Here is a 21,205-nt window from a genome sequence, read left to right as displayed (position 1 = left end):
TTTGTTTAAGTCATAAATTTAGACTATTGAATTAATACAGAAAATACATGTATTGATTGAGCATTGCATATGCATATTGTTTGGGAGGAGATAGGGGATGTACTCCACGGTTTAGGGGAAGATAGGGGATGGACCTCTAAACCGGATTTTGTTTGGGAGGAGATAGGGGATGGACTCCATTAGCATCACTATTATGTGTGCTTATTATATTGAAGTGCTTTTACATGTTATTGATACAGCACTAAAATGTGTATCAAACGGGAAATATGAAGTGTTTTGATATGAGCCTGAGTCTCATCTGTGTTGTTGATATTGGAAGTAATGTGAATATGTTATATAGTTCACTGTTGTAAGTTTGGCCAGGTTCTGAGCCTTATTGATAATAATGGGAATTGAAACATGTCATAGACGTTAGTGTCATGAGACTGTATTAAGTTATAATTGATTATCTTGGTTAACCATCTATTGAATGCTATAGCTTTATTCAATGCTTATATTTGGTTTAGTATTTTTCTACTGGGCTGTGGCTCACCCTTTATGGGAACATCATTTTCAGGTTCAGGTGATAAGCTACCTCCAAGGACTTAGCTTGGGAGGATTTGGCTTTTGGATTTGAAGAAGACTATCTTTAGTTAATTGTTTCTATTTGTTAGTACATGTAAACATTCAAGCCTAGGGCTTTACTTGTATTGAGTTAGAACTCATATTGTTGTGTCCAAGTGTTGGCTTGGAAAGATGTTAGCCCGTAGGGCATTTAATTTGATGTTACATGTAATGCTTTTATTTAGTAATACTCTGATGAATGAATTAATAAATTGTTTTCTTTAAATAATGCATGTCAATGATATATATATAATGGGTTTATTTTGAGGGCGTGACAAGCACTGAACCTCCACACACACACACACACACATAAAAAACCAATTTGAAAACCCTAGCTCCGGTGCTAGGGTTTCAGATTGATCCACAAAGAGAGAGCCGTTGTCACACCGGCGTCGATCGCGAAAAGGGAGAGAGAGCTAGGGTTCACGCTGTTGATCGCGATGGTTCAGATCGCGATGGTTGAAATGTTTAGATCGTGATGATAAACCCAGAATTTTTCCAAACTTTTGTTTCTCTTTGATCTCTGATTATAGTGGTAAAACCATTCCAATTCCTTCGAATGCATAAACGGCCACACCTAAACCGTAAAAAAACACAAAGAAACCTTCGAAAGCTTGTAGAACTGGTCTCTGTTGAAGGAAAATTATAACATCTTTGATCATCACTACGGCCATAGCTCCAAGATTACGATGGAAAGAGAGAGGGAGAGGGAGAGAGAAAGAGAGGGAGAGCTCTTGCGGGAAATCATGTGTGTGTGAGTGAGAGAGAGAGAGAGTTGAGAACAATGTTGAGTCGCTGGAAATCGCCCTCGTCGAAAATTGCCCTTGCCAGAAATCGCCTATGTCTCTCTCTCACAAGTGAACAGTGCTGAGAACAAGGCTTATATAGTGGTTTTTTGGTAATAGTTGGAATATCTGAGGGGCATTTAAGTCATTACACACCTCAAGGATGGGCTGCGCGCTTAAGCTATAATTTGTAAGCATCCCCCGAGCAGCTTCTCTATTTGAGCTGAAAATAGCTTTTTTTAAGCTATAATCTGAGAGTCTAAGTTGTACCAAACACAACATTATAGCTTAAATTAAGTCAAAAGCTGAAATAAGCAGCTTACAAGTTTTACCAAACAGGCCCATAATTACTTTTCCACAGCTTTACCAAACGGGGCCATTAGCTAGCGAAGTAGCAGAGGTCTCTCAAGCTAGTAAGCTACTACCTCATAAGTAGGTCCTAATAAAAGATAAATGATAATAACATGTAAACATCTGTCTCATTAATTAGTTGCGAGGTATATTATTATTCTAGATTGGAGAGTTTATGACAAATTATGTTTTGATAAAATTTCATAGAAAAAAGGTAAAAAATTGCATTGACTTGCCCAAAAATGTGATAAGATTATAATATTTTTGATTTTAAAATTCACAAAACTAATATTTTTGTTGCATTATAATTTTTTGAAATAAAAAATCAATCACAGAAATCTACAATGGCTATTACACAATAGAAATAATAAATCTTTCAAGTTCAACAATTTTTATACTACAAATTTCTTTTAAGCACCACTTTCTTATTTCTATTCTATACCTTGGCATTCTTTTCTCACATAAATTGATCTTGCACCATGAAAGGGGAATCGCCGTTCCACAGCTGCTGCTCCTCTAGAACTACTTTTCACCCAACATGATCATGAACGAAGACAGAGAATTATGTAGATAGAAGGAAATAAACCAACCCACTTCTCCTGATTGGAACGATTGAAGAAAAAATGAGATTTGTGGCCCCGTTTGCCTAGGTGACATCGTTGGAGAACATCATCGTGAGGGAAGTTCACTGGTTCATTCCAAATAAGCAGTTTTGGGTGAAGTTATTCTTCAGAGAGAAAGTTAGTATTGTTCACATGTCTGTAAATAAATTTGTACTCTAAACAAATTTGAACTCTTGATTGTTTGAGAGAATGAGACTGTTTAGTACAACTTATCTAAATTGTTTATAATTTTTTTTTGGGAGTTTGTATCATACTATTTGGTGTAGTTTTAACTTACAACTTATTAGACAAAAATAATTTAAATGTGTTGAAAAAAACTATTTGTCTAAAAGCTAAGGGAAAAATATTTTTGGTTTTTACCTTTTAATTATTAACTTTTAACTTTAATAAATTGTACCAAATAGCCCAATAACTTGATAACTTCTCAATACCCCACTTTTGAACCTTGACATGTCTACGAGGGAGGTTATTAGACCTATTTCATTATAGGAAAATGATTTATTTCCATGAAAATCTCTCACAAAAGTAACCATTTCAGAGACTCTGATCAGTAAGAGTTTAGCGTTACAGAGTAAGTGAATACTCTTACGGTCAGAGTCTATGAAATGGTGCTTTTGTACGAATTTTTTGTGGAATGTAGCACAATTGTTCATTATATTCAATTTCTATTTACACCACACAAATTTAAAATTTTAATTTTTGTCTCTTCTTACACCCACTATAATACCAAACATACTGTTACATTTACACCTTTTACCTCTGAAATTTGAACTCTACACTAGGGGTGTAAATTGGGCCCAACCCATGTCGGGCCACCCAGGCTCTGGCCAAAATTCAGGGTGGGCCGGCTGACAGGCCAGAAAATTAAGCCCAAGCCCAGGCCTAGGGGGTATTCAGGCCTCAGGCGGGACCAGTAGGCTTGAATTTTTATTTTTATTTTCGCTTTTTTCTATTAAACTTTTATTCTTTTCCACTAAAAATAAACCTGGGCCTTGGACGAGCTAGGCAGGTCGGGCCCTTAGACTGGGCTTTGAGTGGGCCAATGGGCCGAGCTAGGCGGGTCGGCCTTCAAAGTGACGACCCAAGCCCAGACCTAGGGTCTCGAGTTAGGCTCGGACCTGAACCTAACTGAGTTGGGCCCATCCCGGGCTTCAGGTCGCCCACGGGCTGCGGGCCATTTTTACACTCCTACTCTACACCATTTCCAACTACCACCTCCGGCCACTATAGTTGGCATCTCTTCCACTCCAACCATCAATCCCAACTCTCTTTCATTTTGACCCAACCCCTTTCCTAGCTCCCCTACTACCTTTCCCAACTTCCTTACCTACCGTGACCTGAATCTCCATTGCAATCCAATCCCCTCTCCATGACCTCCTACCTAGCCCCTTTCACCCATTATGACCCCCCTCTAAATCTAGGGTTTAAGAAGAAGAACGGATGGAGGTAAAGGGGAGAGGTCAGGGGTGTCGACGATTGTCACGGAGTGGAAAGGGGCAACGGTGAGTGGCGATAGTGGCAGTAGACTAGTGGAGACAAGTGGTGAGTGCAATGAGGAATTATGATTTAAATTTTTTGAGTTTGAGTACTTTTTGGTAATTTTAAGTAGGGACAAAATTGTATTAAAAAAAATGAAAAAAAATGGGATGTAAGGAGATTTTGTGGTGTAAATAGGATCACCAAAATTGACTTTAAAAGTGAGTTTTATACCCCTAAAAAGGTTCAATTCTTCATGTAATAATTTAAGCAAAAAGTCATTGGTTTCAATTTCATTAAGTTCCATTAAAATCCTATTGAAAACGAAGGATTAGTAAGCATTTTGTGATTTTAGAGAAAATTTCAAAACATAAGAAAAACAATATGTTCTTCCTGGGCAAAGATGGGTCCATAACAAGCAAGATTGTAAGGTTTTAGAGAAGTACCTATTGTTAGTTCTATCGATATGAAAGTGCAAAAACAAAGCTCTACTGCTAAAGCTCAACAAATCTTTATTGTAAATTAAAAATGGTTGATGGAGATTTTTAAAATTCACAATATAGAGCTCTTTGTCTCTCTATAAGAAAACAAGGACACCCTTGGATGTTTTCTGTGGTTTATGTATGGGCTCAAGCTTGCCATTGGTATGAGACGTGACAGGAATTCACTGAGATATCGAATTCTATCTCTCTCCCACGGTTCGTATTCAATATACAAAGCAGCTATCAAAAGCTTGATATTTCCATCCGATCAAAGACCAATCCAGAAGGGCCATCGGCAGGTGTCAAAGCTAGCGCTATAGGGCCTTTCGCGCCTTCTTCAACATCAAACTCTCCATTATTGCAGTTCATGTTGGTTTTAACAAAACCAGGGCTAACACAATTTACTTGGAAATTGGGGAATTTTGTTGCCAAAATCCTTGAGTAGGCATTAAGAGCTGCTTTAGAGACAACATAAGCAGAGAGATTGATAGGCCATCCTTTGGTCTCCAACATGTCCACTTTAACATCCTTTAAAAACCGATTTACTACCTCATCTACTTTCTCTTCTGCATGTTCGTCACCTTTGCTCAGTACCATCTTCGCCCTTTCATTTGCAATATTCTGCATAGAAACGTTTCAAATTTAACATGAATAATGGAGAAAAGAACCTTGCTATTTATTTATTTATTTATTTATATTTGGCATGATCATGAAGAGTTTCAAAACTCCTAATTAGGTTAATTACACTTTAATTCATTCATTTTCAAGCTTGATTTTCAATTTTTTTATTCTTCAAGTTATAATGTCACTATTCCATTCATTTACCATTAATGAGCCAAGTATTGTTTTGAGGGCGTAATCAAAAGTAAAGAAACAAAAGTGAAATTTTAATAAAAATTAAGGAACTAAAATAAGATTTTAGTGAAGTGCACAGAGTTTCACAATTGAAAAAGACGAGTGTGACTCACATATTAATTGTTGTCAACCAACAAGTATACGGAAGAGGGTCATTAAAGTTTGGTTTAAAAGGTAAGATGTAACGCCCTCAAAATAAATGCATAAATCAATCATTCATAATATCTATAGACATAGGAAAATAAAATATATTCATTCATCAGAGTATTCTTTACAAAAAGTATTACATGTTGACAACAGAAGTAAATGCCCAACGGGCTTACAAACTTTCTAAGTCAACACTTGGTTACAACAAAAGAGAGTTCTAACTCTTTACATATTAGGCCCTTGGCCTGGAATTACATATAACATCAACAAAATAACAAAAAAGGAAGTCTTCAACTCCTAAACCTCCCAAGCTATCTCAGAGGCGGCATATCACCTGCACCTGTAAAATAGTGTCCCAAGTAGGGTGAGCCAAAGCCCAGTAGAGATACGTTAAACATCACATGAGAATTAACTAAAACATTAGCATTCGGTAAACATTTTACTCTTAAGCCATCTTACATCTTTCCATGATCTATTAACATTGATACTCATATGTCTATTCAGTTCCAGTCATTTCTCCCAGTCAATCCATTTACATAGCTCATTTTCTTTTAAACAATTCAATATGAGACTACAACTCATTCAACAATACTTCAATAACAAACATCATTCAACACTTCTATTCACATGCCATTTTACGGAACTATGTCCGAGGAAACCGACACCCATAAATAAATAAGGTTTCGGGACTTGCACCCAGGACACTCCGGCCAACTTAGTTATCAGTGGAGCCCATCCTCTATCTCCTCCCAAACGAATGGAATACATCCCCTATCTCCTCCCACACAACATACATATACAATGTATTTAAACACATAGTCATATACAATGACCCAACAATTCACATATTCAATGTGCCAATTTCCACCGTCACATTCAATGACACAATCTAATTGATTAGTTTCAATTTTCCCTAATCATCATGCATTGTCTGTAACAATCAAGACTATCCTCCATCGATAGCCCAAAATAGTTATTTCTAAACAGATAAATAAATCTATCAAATAGATAACTTATTACATTTTCCATCGGTGAGTGATTCATCAATCCCACTACACCAATTAGTCCCAATTCTATCCAATCTCATGATTTTCAAATCAATTTCATATTCCCACAATCACCAAATTAATTATACAAATTAATTATTTAAATTCCATCAGGGCATTTTCCCACTTTTCTCAAACATTGATCCTAAGACCAAATTTCACCTATTTAAATCCACAAACCCCATTTTCAAGACCTCATATGAACATGGAGCTTAAAAACACAAAACCCCTCTTTAGAATATTACAAATCTCAAACTGTAACTTTTCAAATTTCCAAATCACACCATTTATACCAAATGAATGACACTTATGTTAAAGCTCATAAAAATGAATAGATTATACCTACCTCAAATTTAGGAGCTCAAAGGAGAAAAAGAGTGAAATCCAAGATGCTCCAAAGTCCAACTTTTTCGGATCAAATGATAGCCCACACAAAACTCTACATTTTTTAACAAAGAGAGTAGGGTTGAGACACTCTAGATCAAGGGCTTTTGTAAAGAGAAGGGATACTTTAGAGAGAGAGAGACAGCCGGGTTAGGGTTTGGATGAAAAAGATGATGAAAAAGTGATGTATATCACGCTACTGCCAACTAATATATTCAAAAAAGAACCTCACTCGAGCACAAGAAGTGTCGCTCGAGCGAACAATGCGAAGCTTCAGGTCTGCAACCCAGAAGCACACTTGAGCGCAAGAGTTTTCGCTCGAGCAAAGAAACACAAAACATAGGGCTCACTCACTCGAGCGCAAGAAAGCTCGCTTGAGCGAAGAATACCAACCTTCAGGTCCAATCTAGACGCAGACGCACGCTCCAGCGTAAGAACCTTCGCTCAAGTGAAGAAGTAAAAACCCAAGGCTCGCTCGAGTGCAAAAAGACTCGCTCGAGCGAAGATGCCAAATTCTGGACATATAGCAATCCCGATTTTCCCTTCATTGTTTAATTGTATTCCGGACTCAGTTCCGTGGATGTGTTGTTGTCTTATTCCCGTTTTCGTCCTTTACTCTTTGTATATGAGTCTTGGGTCGTGTTGGGCAGGTTTGAAACAGGTTGGTTGTGTTTGGAAACCAAGGGTTGATGTCCAGATTTTGGGCTTCACGCTCGAGCGGGACTTTTGACGCTCGAGCAGACCTGTTTGTATATCAGTCCGAAAAATAGCTTTTTAGATCACTTTTTCGGGCCATTCTCTCTCTCTCTCTCTAACTTTTCAAAGCTTATGCATGATTATACTAGATTCATCTCATTAGTAAGATACATGTACATCAATTAGATGGTGACTAATTATTGATGAATGCACCTATATATACAATGTATAGAAGACTAATGCTAATACATTGAATGTGATGGATTCATTATGAATGAATCTTAGAGATGCATTATGTATTTATTATGAATATGCAAGATACATTAATCTATCTAATGAATTCATTAATATAAAAGGTATATTATGTATCATGAATGTATGAGATACATTAATCTATTTAATGAAGTTCATTGAATGAATAACTTGAAAGCTTCTCACTCTAGACTATAACTTCTCTATAAAATCATCTAGATCAAGTGATCTTCTACCTTGGTTCCTTTATATAAAGTGTGGGGTTTGGCTTGCTCTTCATTTTGATTCGAGAATTATTAGGTTTGGAGCACCTTTGAAATCCTTTCTCCATTTGGTCTCTCCATTTGAGGTAGAGATAACTACTCATTTTTATGATCTTTTACATAAACTTTTGGTCATTTTAATTTAATGTTGGAGTTGAGTAATTTTGGGTGTTAGAGTTTCAAGATGTAAAAGAGGGGTTTTGTTATTATGACTCATTCATGTGTATTTTGGGTTTTAAAATGATGGTATTGATGATTAGTAATGATATTTGAGCCTTTGGGTCAATATTGGAAAATGGGGAAGAAAAGCCCTAATTTTTGATAAATTAATTTATATAATAAATTTTGGAAAGCTATGGAAATTTGAAATTGAGTTGGAAATAATGAAATTTGGTAGTTATGAGATGAAATGGTATAGTTGGATTGATTAATCAGTCACCTTTGAAATTATTGATAAATTATTTGTTTAATGCATTTATTATCTGTTTAGAAATAATTGCTTTGGGCTATCGGTGGAGGATAGTCTTGATTATTGTAGACCCTGCATAATGATTAGGTGAATTAAAACTAATCAGTTAAATATGTCATTAAATATGACGGTTGGAATAATACATCGAATTTGTGTATTGATTGATCGTGTATATGATAATTGTTTATATACATTGTATTGTGTGAGATGAGATAGGGGATGTACTCCACGGTTTGCGAGGAGATAGGGGATGGACTCCTAAACCGGATTTTATTTGGGAGGAGATAGGGGATGGACTCCATTGATACAGCAAATCTGTGTATCATTTATGAAGTATGAAGTGTTTTAATATGAGTTGTTATCTCATGTGAATTGTGAAGTATAGAAGTGTTTTATTATGAGTTATAATCTCATTTAAATTGTTGATATTGGAAAGGATCATGGACATACTTGTTATGGATTTGGATTGTGCTGTATGTTGGTTTATATGAGTTAAACATATATCAAATGCTAATGTTTTAGTTATTGTTCATATTATGTTTAGCATATCTCTATTGGGCGTTGGCTCACCCTATATGGGACATCATTTTCAGGTCCAAGTGATATGCCGCCTCCAAGGATGTAGCTTGGGAGGTTGTAGAAGCTGAAGGCTTCATTTTTGTGATTATTTTGTGTGTCACATGTAAATCAAGCCAAGGGCTTATTTTGTGTTTTGAGTTAGTACTCTTTTTTTTGTAACCAAGTGTTGGCTTGGAAAGTTGTAAGCCCGTAGGGCATTTAATTTTGATGTCAACATGTAATACTTTTGCAATGAATACTCTGATAAATAGAAATATGTTTTATCCTCTTATGTCTATGCATGTCTAGAATGTGGGTTTATATTGTATTATTTTGAGGGCATTACAGGACAACAATCATTTGTTCCAACACCCAACCAACCTGTTTCAAACTTACCAAAGACAACCCATAACTCAAATACAAGGAATTAAAGGATGGAAACAAGGTAAAGACAACAACATACCACCACCAGACCCAAGTCCAGAACATAATAAATGAAGGGGAAAAACTGGGATCGCTATATAAGAAATTAATTGTTATAATTAAAAATGAATTAATCAAAACAAAATTTTAATGACAATGTGTATGAGTGATAAATGTAATTTTTTTTTAATGGGAGTGGTAAATGTAATTAATCATCTATATTTGTAGCATTTACTTTGCAGGAGAGGAACAATACTTAACCAACCCTCTGTTTGGTTGGGTGTCACGCCCCAATTTTAATTACTCAGAAGCATTACCAAAGCCTTAAAATTAGATCCTTTTTTTTTTTTTTTACAAATATCCATTACCCTTGAGTAATAGAAATACAATGATATATGTTCTCTCTCTTAATGAACATTCCAATGATAACAATACATGTCAATCTCCTACTGTGAAGCTACAAATGAATAAAATACAAATACATGATCCATCACATCTCCAATGAAATTACATATAAAAGACACATGAATTTCTTAACTCTTCAATCAAAGAATCCAAACTTTCTTCTTGTAAAAAGATAAAACAACGAAGGGTGAGCACTAATGCCGAGTAGGAATCTCATAGTTTTAAATCAATAACTAACACACAGATAGAAATGATCATGCATGCGGGGTGATACCATATAGTAGGGTGACATCTTCTAATTTCAAAATATCATAAGTAAATTACATTTTTCTTAAAACTATTTCAACACTTTTAAGGAAAAACCTCCAGCCATAAAAAATCATCCTTTAACTTTAGAAAATCATAGATCCTTGTGAAACAACCATATTTGAGAAACAACATCATTTAAAAGTTATTAACCAATTTCCAAAATATTTCTCATTCAATTTCCATTTTTAATGTTCCTCTTTTTCTTTCGTTCTTCCTTTCTACTCATTATATTTATTTAGAACTCCATAACTTCAAGTTCAAGTTCCCTTTTTGATTCACTAACAATTCTCCTATACGCAATTCACATCGTCATTTACACTCTCAGATTTCATTTCAAGGTAACACAAGATTAACAAGCTCCTTTCAATTCAGTCTCTTATTTATTTATAGAACAATACTCATAATTTACCTTTATTGTCGCAACTAATTCATTAAGTTCACCATCACCAATCTATAATCCAATTACCACTTCAATTTCCATTCTTTCAATTAATTTCATATCAAATACCAAATCCAATCACAAGTCATCTCCATGAGTCACGCGCTTTACCGGTCACAAGCCGAAAGGAACGCGGAACCTCAACATACCACACGCTTTACCGGACGCTACTCCAGAAGGAAGGCAGAACCTATCCCAAGCGCCACGCTTTGCCGGCTCAAAATACGGTGGGAAACGGACCTCAAATAACATCACAATCCATTATTACAATTAGTAGGCAATGCCAACATGTCTTCCATTATTTCTGTAACACATTAGTTCAATACATATCCACCATTTATTAAAATTCCATTTACATAACAGGTACAAATATGTTCCATGACCGTCTTCATTATCCATTAAATCATTCATTGTTTTGTCACACAAAAATATAATAACACATCCATAGAGGCAAAGATTCATCTTTAAAGTGCTCACAATTCTTGGATTCAAACTATTTCTTTACTTTTTCATATTATTATCAAGTCTTCATATTCAATTTTTACAACACATTGGTTATCAATTACTACCCACGGTTATAAATTTAATCTCCAACATTTAATTTCTTTGATACAATTCCTTCATATAACACCGTCATATTTCACAATCTTCAATTTATCATTATACACACTCATCTTAACCCAACATAGACTTAATTTCATAAATTTCATGTTGATTAAAGTATCCTCATTTTCCAAAGTAAAACTTCATAACTAGGGTCAAACATAAATTTGGGCTTTTAGTTTTGAGGTATAAAATCACTTTCTAACTACACAATAAAATTCTTAAATCTACACTTCATCATCTTATCACAAATTTCATATCATTAACAAATCTATTTCCCCAAATTTCATCTCATATTAGAGCATGATTTACAATATCCATAATAAAGGTTCATTTGCTAATTTTGAACATAATTTTCAAACACTTCAAAATCTAATTAAACTTGTATACCTATAATTCAACCTCTTAATTTCATGATTCCACTATCAATTTAGACAAAATTATTAATTGTCATCATGAATCAATTTAGAGTTTTCAAGAAAAATTAAGATTTTCAAGAAAAATTCAAACTTCTCAAACCACTAATTTTTATTCCAATTTTCCTATTGATTATACACCTAAGGTTCATAATCCATAATCTGAACCCAACAATTGAACCCCAACACTTCAAACCCTAAACCCCCAAATTCCATGATATAACACTATTTGCTCAAAAATGTAGATTTTGTATTTATATAATCAAAATATTACAAATCTATCTATTAATGCAAGTATTGAAGAAGAACTAGGACCCCTACCTCAAGAATAAAGCAAGGAGCAAAGCTTTGATGAGATTCCTTCACAAATCCGAATTCCAATCGGCAGAAAATGTTGAGCTTTAAGCCTCTTCACTTTCTTGTAAAGGACCTGGCCCAAATCTTAGAAGAATGGAGAGTATTTGGGGTCAAAAACCTAGGGTTTTTGGACCTAGGTTGAGAGGGATAAAGAGAGAAGATAGAAGTGTGAAGAATGATCTAGAAAAGTGCCTTTAAACTTGCTGAATTCGCGCAGTCCGCTCGAGCGTACCTGCTTCCAGCACAGATTCCAAAACTTTAAATGGGCATAACTCTCTCATCCGGACTCCGTTCTAGGTCGTTCTTGTGTCCAAATTGAAGCCCCGGAAATAAGCTTTCCAATGGTTCTAGTCTCACATCCAAATTAAAAGTGTGGAAAAAGAAAAGGTCAAAAGAGTGACGGCTTTTCGTAGAAAAAATTATCCGAATTAAATTCTTGGTTCACTCTTACTTTACCATCATGTTACCACTTCGATCAATGTCCAAAATAAAACAAGGAGGTTCCAAATACACTAAAAAAAGGTCAAGGGCAATCTCACTTTCCACGCTCGAGCGTCGCTTTCCACGCTCGAGCGTCGTCGAGCGCGGAGACCAACAAAGCCGTCCATAACATTTGGAGAGGTGATAGAGACTTAAAACAAACACATAAAAATAAATAGACTTATAAGATTTACTTGGATGAAACACACAATTGATACAGGACACAAGGTCCTATACCACTCATATTTATTTCTAATATAATGTTTATACATGAAATAATAAATAAAATATGATAAAAGAAATCTGATTATTACATCATTATTGAACCACTTATTATTCAAAAATATATAACATAGAAGATGAGAAGTTATAATATTCTTCTCTCTTTCATGCATACACATGTGCCAATTTGAACTTCCTAAATTATATTAAATATGCATTTGTTCAAAAAGTTGATACTTCCATCTGATCATAAAATAAGCCAGAAGGCCCACCATGAGGGAGCAAAGCCAGCCTCACGGGCCATTTAGCACCATGTTCAACAGTCAATGTTCCAGTATTTTGGTTGATGTCTGTTTTGACATGGCCAGGACTTACTGCGTTTATGACAATATTACGATACTTTTTTGCCAAAACTCTTGTGTATGCATTGAGAGCTGCCTTGGACACTTTGTAAGCAGAAACACGAATAGGCCATCCTTTAGTTTCCAACAAATCCTCCTTTAAATCCTCAAGAAATCTCCCAATCACGTCGTCCACTTTCTCCAGGGTGAGGCCATCAATATCGTTTAGTTCCTTCTTGGCCTTTTCGTTTGAAATAAACTGAAATACAAAACATTATTATAACCCCTCCATTCCCATTTGTGCAGTATTTCATTTAGTGTTTATAGCATTACTAATCTCTATATCCTCCACAATCATTGCATATGTGAAATCACAGCGTGATTTTTACAATTAATTATCCGCTTATGTACATCCATACAACTAATGTACATCATTTAGAAACTATGGGAATACAGTGAAATTCATCCATTGTCAATTTCCTTTTCATTACTTTTGTATTTTCCTCTATAGGATAGATAAATTTGTGTACCTTCAATTGCCCCAAGGTGGAGGAGACATTAACTATTCTAGTAGAATTTGATAGTTGAAGAAGTGGAATAAGCTCTTCAGTTACTTGCTTTGCTCCATAATAGTTGGTTCACAAACAAGCATCTGACCCTTCATAACTTTGATTGGTAGCATCTGTCACTGATGTAGCATCTGAACGTAACATCTACATTGAAATTGGCACTAGTAAATTATTTATATGCCTCTTGAGTTTATAATATATCTTCAAATAAGACCACATTGGTTTATAGAGAGACTTACATCATCAATTGTGATTCCAGAAATTCCTGCATTATTCACCTGTACCAGTATTTACTCAATTATATATTTCCATACCTACAAGAATATTAAAAAAAAAAAGTTATCTCAATTTAGAAAAAAAGAAAACCCATTAACCTGCTATAAAAAAATAAATTAATTAATTAATTAATTGAATTTAAACATTATACATGCAACGACATCACAGTAACAAAAAAACTGGCTTTTTTGGGTATGACTTATAAACAGACTTTTTTTAGTATGACTTATAAATTGACTTTTTTACATATTACGAAAACATATACAAAAAAGTAAAGAAGTGATATGACTAAAATAAGCTAATAAACTAGTTTTTTAAATTCGTCCCAAAAGAGAAGGAATCTAATCTTTGCTTCAAGTAGCATTGTACTTGTTTTTTTTTTTTTTTTTTAGATACAAGCATTTTACTTGTTGAAGAAGAGATGAAACAGACATAGAGGTCTAGAAGCAAAACATGTCATCTTCAATTTTTTTTTTTTTTTTGGCATAAAAGAAGACAAATATAAACAGAGTAAACATTTTTGATAGAACATTGAGTATAATTTTAGTAACAGTAATAAAGAAAGTATATGAGAAGTGAAGATTGAGAACTAAAAACTACCTAAGAGTAAACATTTTTGTTATTTAGGATCGATTATCACAACGGTTTGGGAGATTAGAACGGATGTTGTGTATATAATTAAGGTAGGGTCGTTTAAGTGGAGAAGTGTGTCTAGAGTATTGTGTGATAAATGAATAGGCACTATAGAATGGCTGAATATTAGGCAACTAAGAAACAAGATGTAAATAAGATGAGTATTGTTGAGATGATGATGTTAAGGTGAATGTGTGGTAAGACTAAAAAAGACAGAATTAGTAATAAGTATATTTGTGAATGAGTAGGAGTAGTACCGATAGAAGATAAGTTGAGAGAGAATAGATTGAGATGATTTGGTCATACAACGGAAGTCAACAGAGACAGTAGTGAAGAGATGTGGTACAGTAATGATGGAAGTGTTAGTAGAAGAGGCAGACCTAGATTGACGTGGGCGAATAGAGTAATAGAGATATGAATCTCATTAATTTGACTAACCAAATGACTGTTGATAGAGTTGAATAGAGAAGAAGAATTCATGTAGCGACTCCATTTGATAAGACTTAAGATTTGGTTTTATTTGATCATTTCATTTCATTTTATCCCAATGAATCAAACACTATATTAGAGTTTTAAATCGGTAAACAAAAAGAAAAAGAAAAAGCGAGTGAAATCTTCCTCCCCACTGTACCCACCCAAAATTATTATGGCTCAAAATCCAATTATCACATTACAAGCATTTAATTTTAATTATGAATTTCCATTTCAAATTCGAAATCTAAATTTCTCTACATATAGGCAGTGGAGGTGGTGGTGGGGAGCTGATGGGGAGGTGGTTGGCGCATTAGAATAAGAATGGTTGATTTAGGATTACCATATGAGTTGGAGGAGGAAGATGAGATCAAGGGCACTAGTCTTTCTGATAAAAATTTGACATTAACTTTTGGATAAAATAAATAAATAAATTAACAATTGCTTTTTATCTAAAATTTTAAGTGATTGTGACTGTCTTTGAATCTTAGGGCCCTTAATTATAGGGCGCTAAAAGAATTTTGCTTAAGAAATAAATGAGGGTCGCATTCGAAAAGACATATGATATTTTGTATGGTACTTCTGTATACATATCAGCTAGATGAAATACGTGCCTAAATTTTTTTCTTTTTATTTTTTGGCTTATCGAGACGTACTTAGTATATACCAAAACTGTACCGTATTTCAGTTGAAATAATATTTTTTTCTATTACAGAGATAAAATTCATTTCACTAAACTTTTTTATTTTTATTTTTAGTCTTATACTTGGCGTGATTTAAAAATTAAGCTACGGTTTGTAAGTTATTTCATATAATGACATTTAATTTTGATTTATATCTTTACTCTTGGCATTAAATGTAAATTGTAAGTTGAATCTTAACAGATTAAATCATTTAATCAATTTTTGTATTACTCTAAATTAAAAATAAATATTTTTGTACAAACATACCAAACCAATACTCTATTTTTTTTTTTGGATTTTACCGTATCAACATACTTGTATCATATTAGTACTAGTATTCGTACATGTACTTGTACTTCATAGATGGCTATATGTCATATTATCAAATTTTTTTTTTTCATGGTTTTATTAGACTGAATAAATGGTAATACATTATTTGTGTTAATTTTCCTTAATGAATAAGGTACCAATCATAATATCTACATAGCTGATGATACAAAACCGTGAAATCAGTGATATATAGTATTCTTTAAAATAAAAATAAAAAAGGGTAACAATCTTAAATATACATTAGAAAAAATTAAAATTTTAGAGACCAAAATTTAGGATAAAATTATTTTTTAGTGACCAAATAATTTTGTTGCAAAAAGTGTTATTGTTATATTTTTAGCAACAAAAATTAGACATTAGTGATGAATTATTATCCTTTTGGGACCAAATTTTTTGTCTAAAAAAATAAACTATTTTGATACCAAATTATTTTATCTCTAAAAGTCTATTTATTAGTGACATTTTCAAAATTTTGTCTCTAAAAGCCTTGTTTTTTACTTTTCAGGACGACCTTTTAACGGCTATCCTCATGACAATGGAAATTGGTCCCTAAATGTCTTTTGTAACAAAATTTTCACTTTTAGGGATCAAAATATTTGGTCTTTAAAACTCTTATATGTTATAGTGATACAAGTGTGAATTTGCAAATAAGTAAGCATAGGCTTTTTAATCTTACCAATATGTCAAGCTTGTTGAATTTAGTTTTGATGAAATCAGCCAAGGATGCAATACTAGTTTGATCTGTAACACCAAGCTGATGAAAAATTATATTAGATAGCCCACAAGTTTTGAGATTTTCCACAGCTTCGAGACTGCGTTTCTCATCTCTTGCGGTTAATATCACAGTTATTCTATTAGAAGCCAACAGTCTGCAAATCTCTAGCCCAATTCCTTTATTGGCTCCAGTAACAACAGCAATCCTAATTATAAAAAAATAATAATTATTATTATAATAAAGAAGTGAGAGTGAAGGGAAATTAGAATCTATAAAAACATGTAATTAAAGACTTTATTTGATTGAAAAGAAGTGAATAACATAGTTATATGAGATATGGTATTGTTAGTACCTCTTTGCTTGTTCCATTTTGTATGAATATGGTATTTGCAAAATGTAGACGGTGGATTGTATGCAGAGAAGGGCATGGTTTTGGGGGATATATTTATAGTTGTTTGCTCTAGTTTTGAATTTTCAATGATAGTCCACTAAAATGGACAGAGCAAAGAAAAGTCAATATAAACAGTTAACTTGATCGTTTGCCATGACAACATCAACCCATGTTTGCTCAGCAAATTGACTAGTTTGCTTCACTTTACTATTTGGATAATTTATTTATTTGAATAGAAAGGAATGGAAAATGATATATATATATATATATATATATATAATATATATATAAATTACTATCCAAATCCATGATTCAAACATAATTTTGGAATAAAAAAAAATTTAGAATCTGACCCAAAATTTTAGATTGATGGTATAAATTTAATCTTCTTGTTGTGGACCCAATCCATGAATGAATCTCAATCATGGATTTTATATTTTAGGTAAATTCCTTTTTTTTTTGGCAATTGATAAAAAAGTAATTATAGATATAAAAAATATTATATCAAATAGATCACTAACCTAACAATTGCTAGAAAGTTAATAATTACCAAACCTAATAATCAATCACTAAGCCCAAGCCTAACAATTACTACTAACTACATACAATTCTCTGGGGAGCAACAGGCCATCACTAGAGATGGCAAAATACTTTGACCCAATAGGTCCCCGATACTCCGTAGCCCTAATAAAATGGGTTTGGGAGTTTTTCAATAAGATAGGATCGGAATTGGGGTGAGAATAAGATCCGTAGGGTTTGGGTCAACTTTGGGGTGGATAATTCAACCCACCCCACCCCGACCCTATTATGTTTATTATTATTATTCTTCATTTTTTAACATATGTCTATTATTTTTTCATGATTTAAAATTATCTTTAATATTTTTTTTTTCTTTTACTTTATATTTTCTTGATATCACATTTCATCTCTCCATTTAACAATAATTGTTATAATATTCGTGATAATGTTAAAAAAAAAAATAATAATAATTTTATCAAACATTGTCAGACACATGAACAAGTTTTTTTTTTTTTTTTTTTTTTAAATGAACGATAGCTATAAATTTAAATTTAAACCATCCATTTTATAAAATAAAATGGAATTTGTTCATCTATGCATTGATAACCAGTGAAACTGATTTTTTTCATAAATAGTCTTCATTGTGAGATTTACGACATGAATGGTTTTTAAATTTAAACCATCCATTTTATAAAATAAAATACGATTTGTTCATCTTTTCATGATAGCTAATCAAACTAGTTTTTTATTTTTTTATTTTTTTTATTTGTTTATTTTTAAAAATGGTCTTCATTGTGAGATTTACGACATGAATAATTCGGATTATCGTTATGGACCCAAAATAAAACCTACAAAATGAAATATGAGGGATAGTGTGATCGTGATGAGTCATTCCCTTGTGGTAACAATTTGTTGAAAGCATTGGGTTTCTCTCAGGTTGAGATTTCAACGTGAGATAACCTGAGGGATTCTGAAGCCCACCATAAGTCCTGTTTCGATAATTTAAACCGTTCACTTTTTGGGATTCATTAAGTAGAATATTCATGTAAAAAATCAAAATGATCAGCCATAAGTAATTATATGTTTGAATTAAATTTATATTACAAAAAATAGATATGTATTTTTAAAATTATATTTGTCGTCTATTTTTTTAAAATAAATATGATTCAAATGTATAGTTACCCATGCCCAATCACCTTATTTTTTGCATCAATATTCTACTCAACGAATCCAATAAAATGAATAGTTCGGATCATTAGAATCGATTCCAAAATGGGCATACGAGACCCAAACACTCTCTCAAGTTGAAATGACAACTTGAGAGAAGCCACGATCTTGCTAAAAAATGAATGAAAATTATGAGATGAATAAAATACCTTAATTTTGAGAAAATTTAGATTAATTAATGACTTAATAGTCAAGTTCCATGCTTGTTAGAACATCTGAGCAAAATTCTTCTTGGATCCCATTATCATTAATGGGCGTTTTTACTTGAAAAGATACCCCAAAAGCAATGATCCCTTAAATTACTGTTGGATGACTGTCTGCCTTTCTAATTTTTGTAAATGAACTTTGCTTCTACCCTCTGTTTTACTTATCTAATGGGGCTTTCCCTAGTTTGTTTATATATATATATATATATATATACATATTTTTGGTATGAGTTTTGGTTTTTGAAGTCAATGAGTTGTGTTGGCAATTTTTATTTATTATTATTATTTTTTAACTAAGTGTCCAAATTAGATTGCTAATTAGTATCTTGTTTATTTTTTGGGGGTCCAGGTAATGCCCTTCTTTTATGGAATTATTTTTATTTTTATTTTTTCTATCTTTTATGGTGTGTTTAATTAGGGGATTTGAGTAGGGATTTGGAAATGGAAAGGAAAAAGGTGTGTGAAATTAGGTGAAATGCAGGTATATTTTATTCTCTTTTCACTTATATTTTCTCTTTTCCTTTGCAAGTTTCTTTCCAAATCCTCCAACCAAACACAAGTAAAGGATTGGGAGTCCTCTCTATTTAGGTTGTACATTATCAATACAGTTTTAATTCCACTGCCAATCCAAAAAAAAAAGTACAAAATTGATATTGGAGTCGCACACACCTTTATTAGCCAAAACATCTATAACATAGAACATGAGAAGCTATACTATTCTTCTCTCTTTCATGCATACATACATTACCAGTTAATTTTGAACTTCTTAAATTATTAAGCATGGCTTACCAAAAATTTTCCAACCCTTCTGTGTGGCTTTTCACATGTACTATTGTGAGTCCTACGTACACTCAGAGTGTTCATTGTATTGATACATGTACGGGGAGGAAATAATTCTCCTCGTATAATCCTGTTGACCAAGTCCACGCTCCTCCGTACGACGTCGCTTTATCACCTGAAAACACAAACGTGAGCTAGCCGGCGGGTGTGTGCCGAAAACCTCTCCGATGCCTAAGTCAGTAAGCTTGACAAATAGACAAAGTTTTATGCTCTCAGAAAGAATTATGTTCAATTACCTCCTCCAAGGTGATGTTTGTGGGCTTTTATAAGTTTCCCGTGGCACAATCCTAGTAGGACTTGTATTTCTACTTGCAGAGTCCTCCTAGGATTCATACTCCTAAGGATAATGCTTATCCCTTTACACCCTCCCCCACTGCTTAAACCAAGTGGGATGGTTTTCTCCATGGCCGAACTACCATTTGACCGAAGTAAAGTAGGCCGAACTATCCTTAGTTCAGCCCTTCCCTTTATTCTTCCTTATATCGGCTTCTCATCTGTTCAACCCATGGTGTGTTTGGACCGAACCAACGACTCTCGACCGGTATAACTCCCAAACCGGTATACCTCTAAGGTCGATATAACTTCAAGGCCGGTCTAACTTCAAGTTGCTCCCAGACCGAAGTATATTTACAATCCTCTAACCGAAGTAACTTTATCATTTGTGAACCGAAGTAATTTCACCTCCTTGGGCCGGAGTAACTTTGTCTCCCCAAGGCCGGAGTAACCTTGCTCTCCTGGGCCGGAGTATCCATTACGGCCTTTTTACTTAGTCCTTCGCGTTTTGGGCCTCAAAGCCCAACTCGAAGCTCGGCCTAATTTTTCCCAAAAATTACCCTCTCAATTGCCCCTTAATTCCATCTGCGCAACATGATTGGGATTACCAGTCTACTGGCCGAGCTAGAGTTTATTAAGCCTTTCCAGCCGAGCTAAAAACCCTTTAGCCTCTCCAGCCGAGCGAAAAACCCTCGGGCTCTCCAACTGAGCTAATTTTACTTCGGGCTTCACTATGTCCGGTCAAAACGTCTCTTCAATCACAGCGACTGTAACGCTTCCCTTTCCAATGACACGTGGCAGATTCTGATAGGCTGAGGACGGCTGTCACGCCGTCTTTCGTACTTCGTGAATTTTGAACAGTCCCGCCCAAATTTTGGGCTTTCTAACAAAAACAATCCCTAAGGCTAGGGTCCCTTCACTTTTGCTATTCCTTCATCTTCTCTCTCCGCTCTCTTGCTGTTCGTGTTCTTCTTTTTACTGCAACAGATTTTCAACTTCAGTCCCTTCTTCTTTAACCTGGTAAGCAAATCCACTTTCCCTTCATGTTTTTTTGCTTTCACATTTGTTTTATGCACCTGTATATCTT

General features: G+C 33.9%; 1 protein-coding gene and 1 pseudogene across 1 annotated transcript in view; both read right to left on the bottom strand.

Annotated features, from left to right (window-relative positions):
- The window catches only part of LOC114315938 (short-chain dehydrogenase/reductase 1-like), an 88,279-nt gene extending 71,224 nt beyond the window's left edge, over positions 1–17,055 (bottom strand). Inside the window, exon 1 of the mRNA XM_082902494.1 lies at positions 17,015–17,055. Within this exon, the coding sequence (XP_082758620.1) occupies positions 17,015–17,031 (17 nt within the window). The 5' untranslated portion in view covers positions 17,032–17,055. The remainder of the gene's footprint in view (positions 1–17,014) is intronic.
- Positions 4,564–16,985, bottom strand: LOC114263800 (salutaridine reductase-like; annotated as a pseudogene).
- Positions 17,056–21,205: the final 4,150 nt, after the last annotated feature.

This window comes from Camellia sinensis, chromosome 13 (assembly GCF_055761805.1).
Source record: "Camellia sinensis isolate YWXY chromosome 13, ASM5576180v1, whole genome shotgun sequence".
Lineage (NCBI taxonomy): Eukaryota > Viridiplantae > Streptophyta > Magnoliopsida > Ericales > Theaceae > Camellia > Camellia sinensis.
This window is presented reverse-complemented; position numbering and strand designations above follow the sequence as displayed.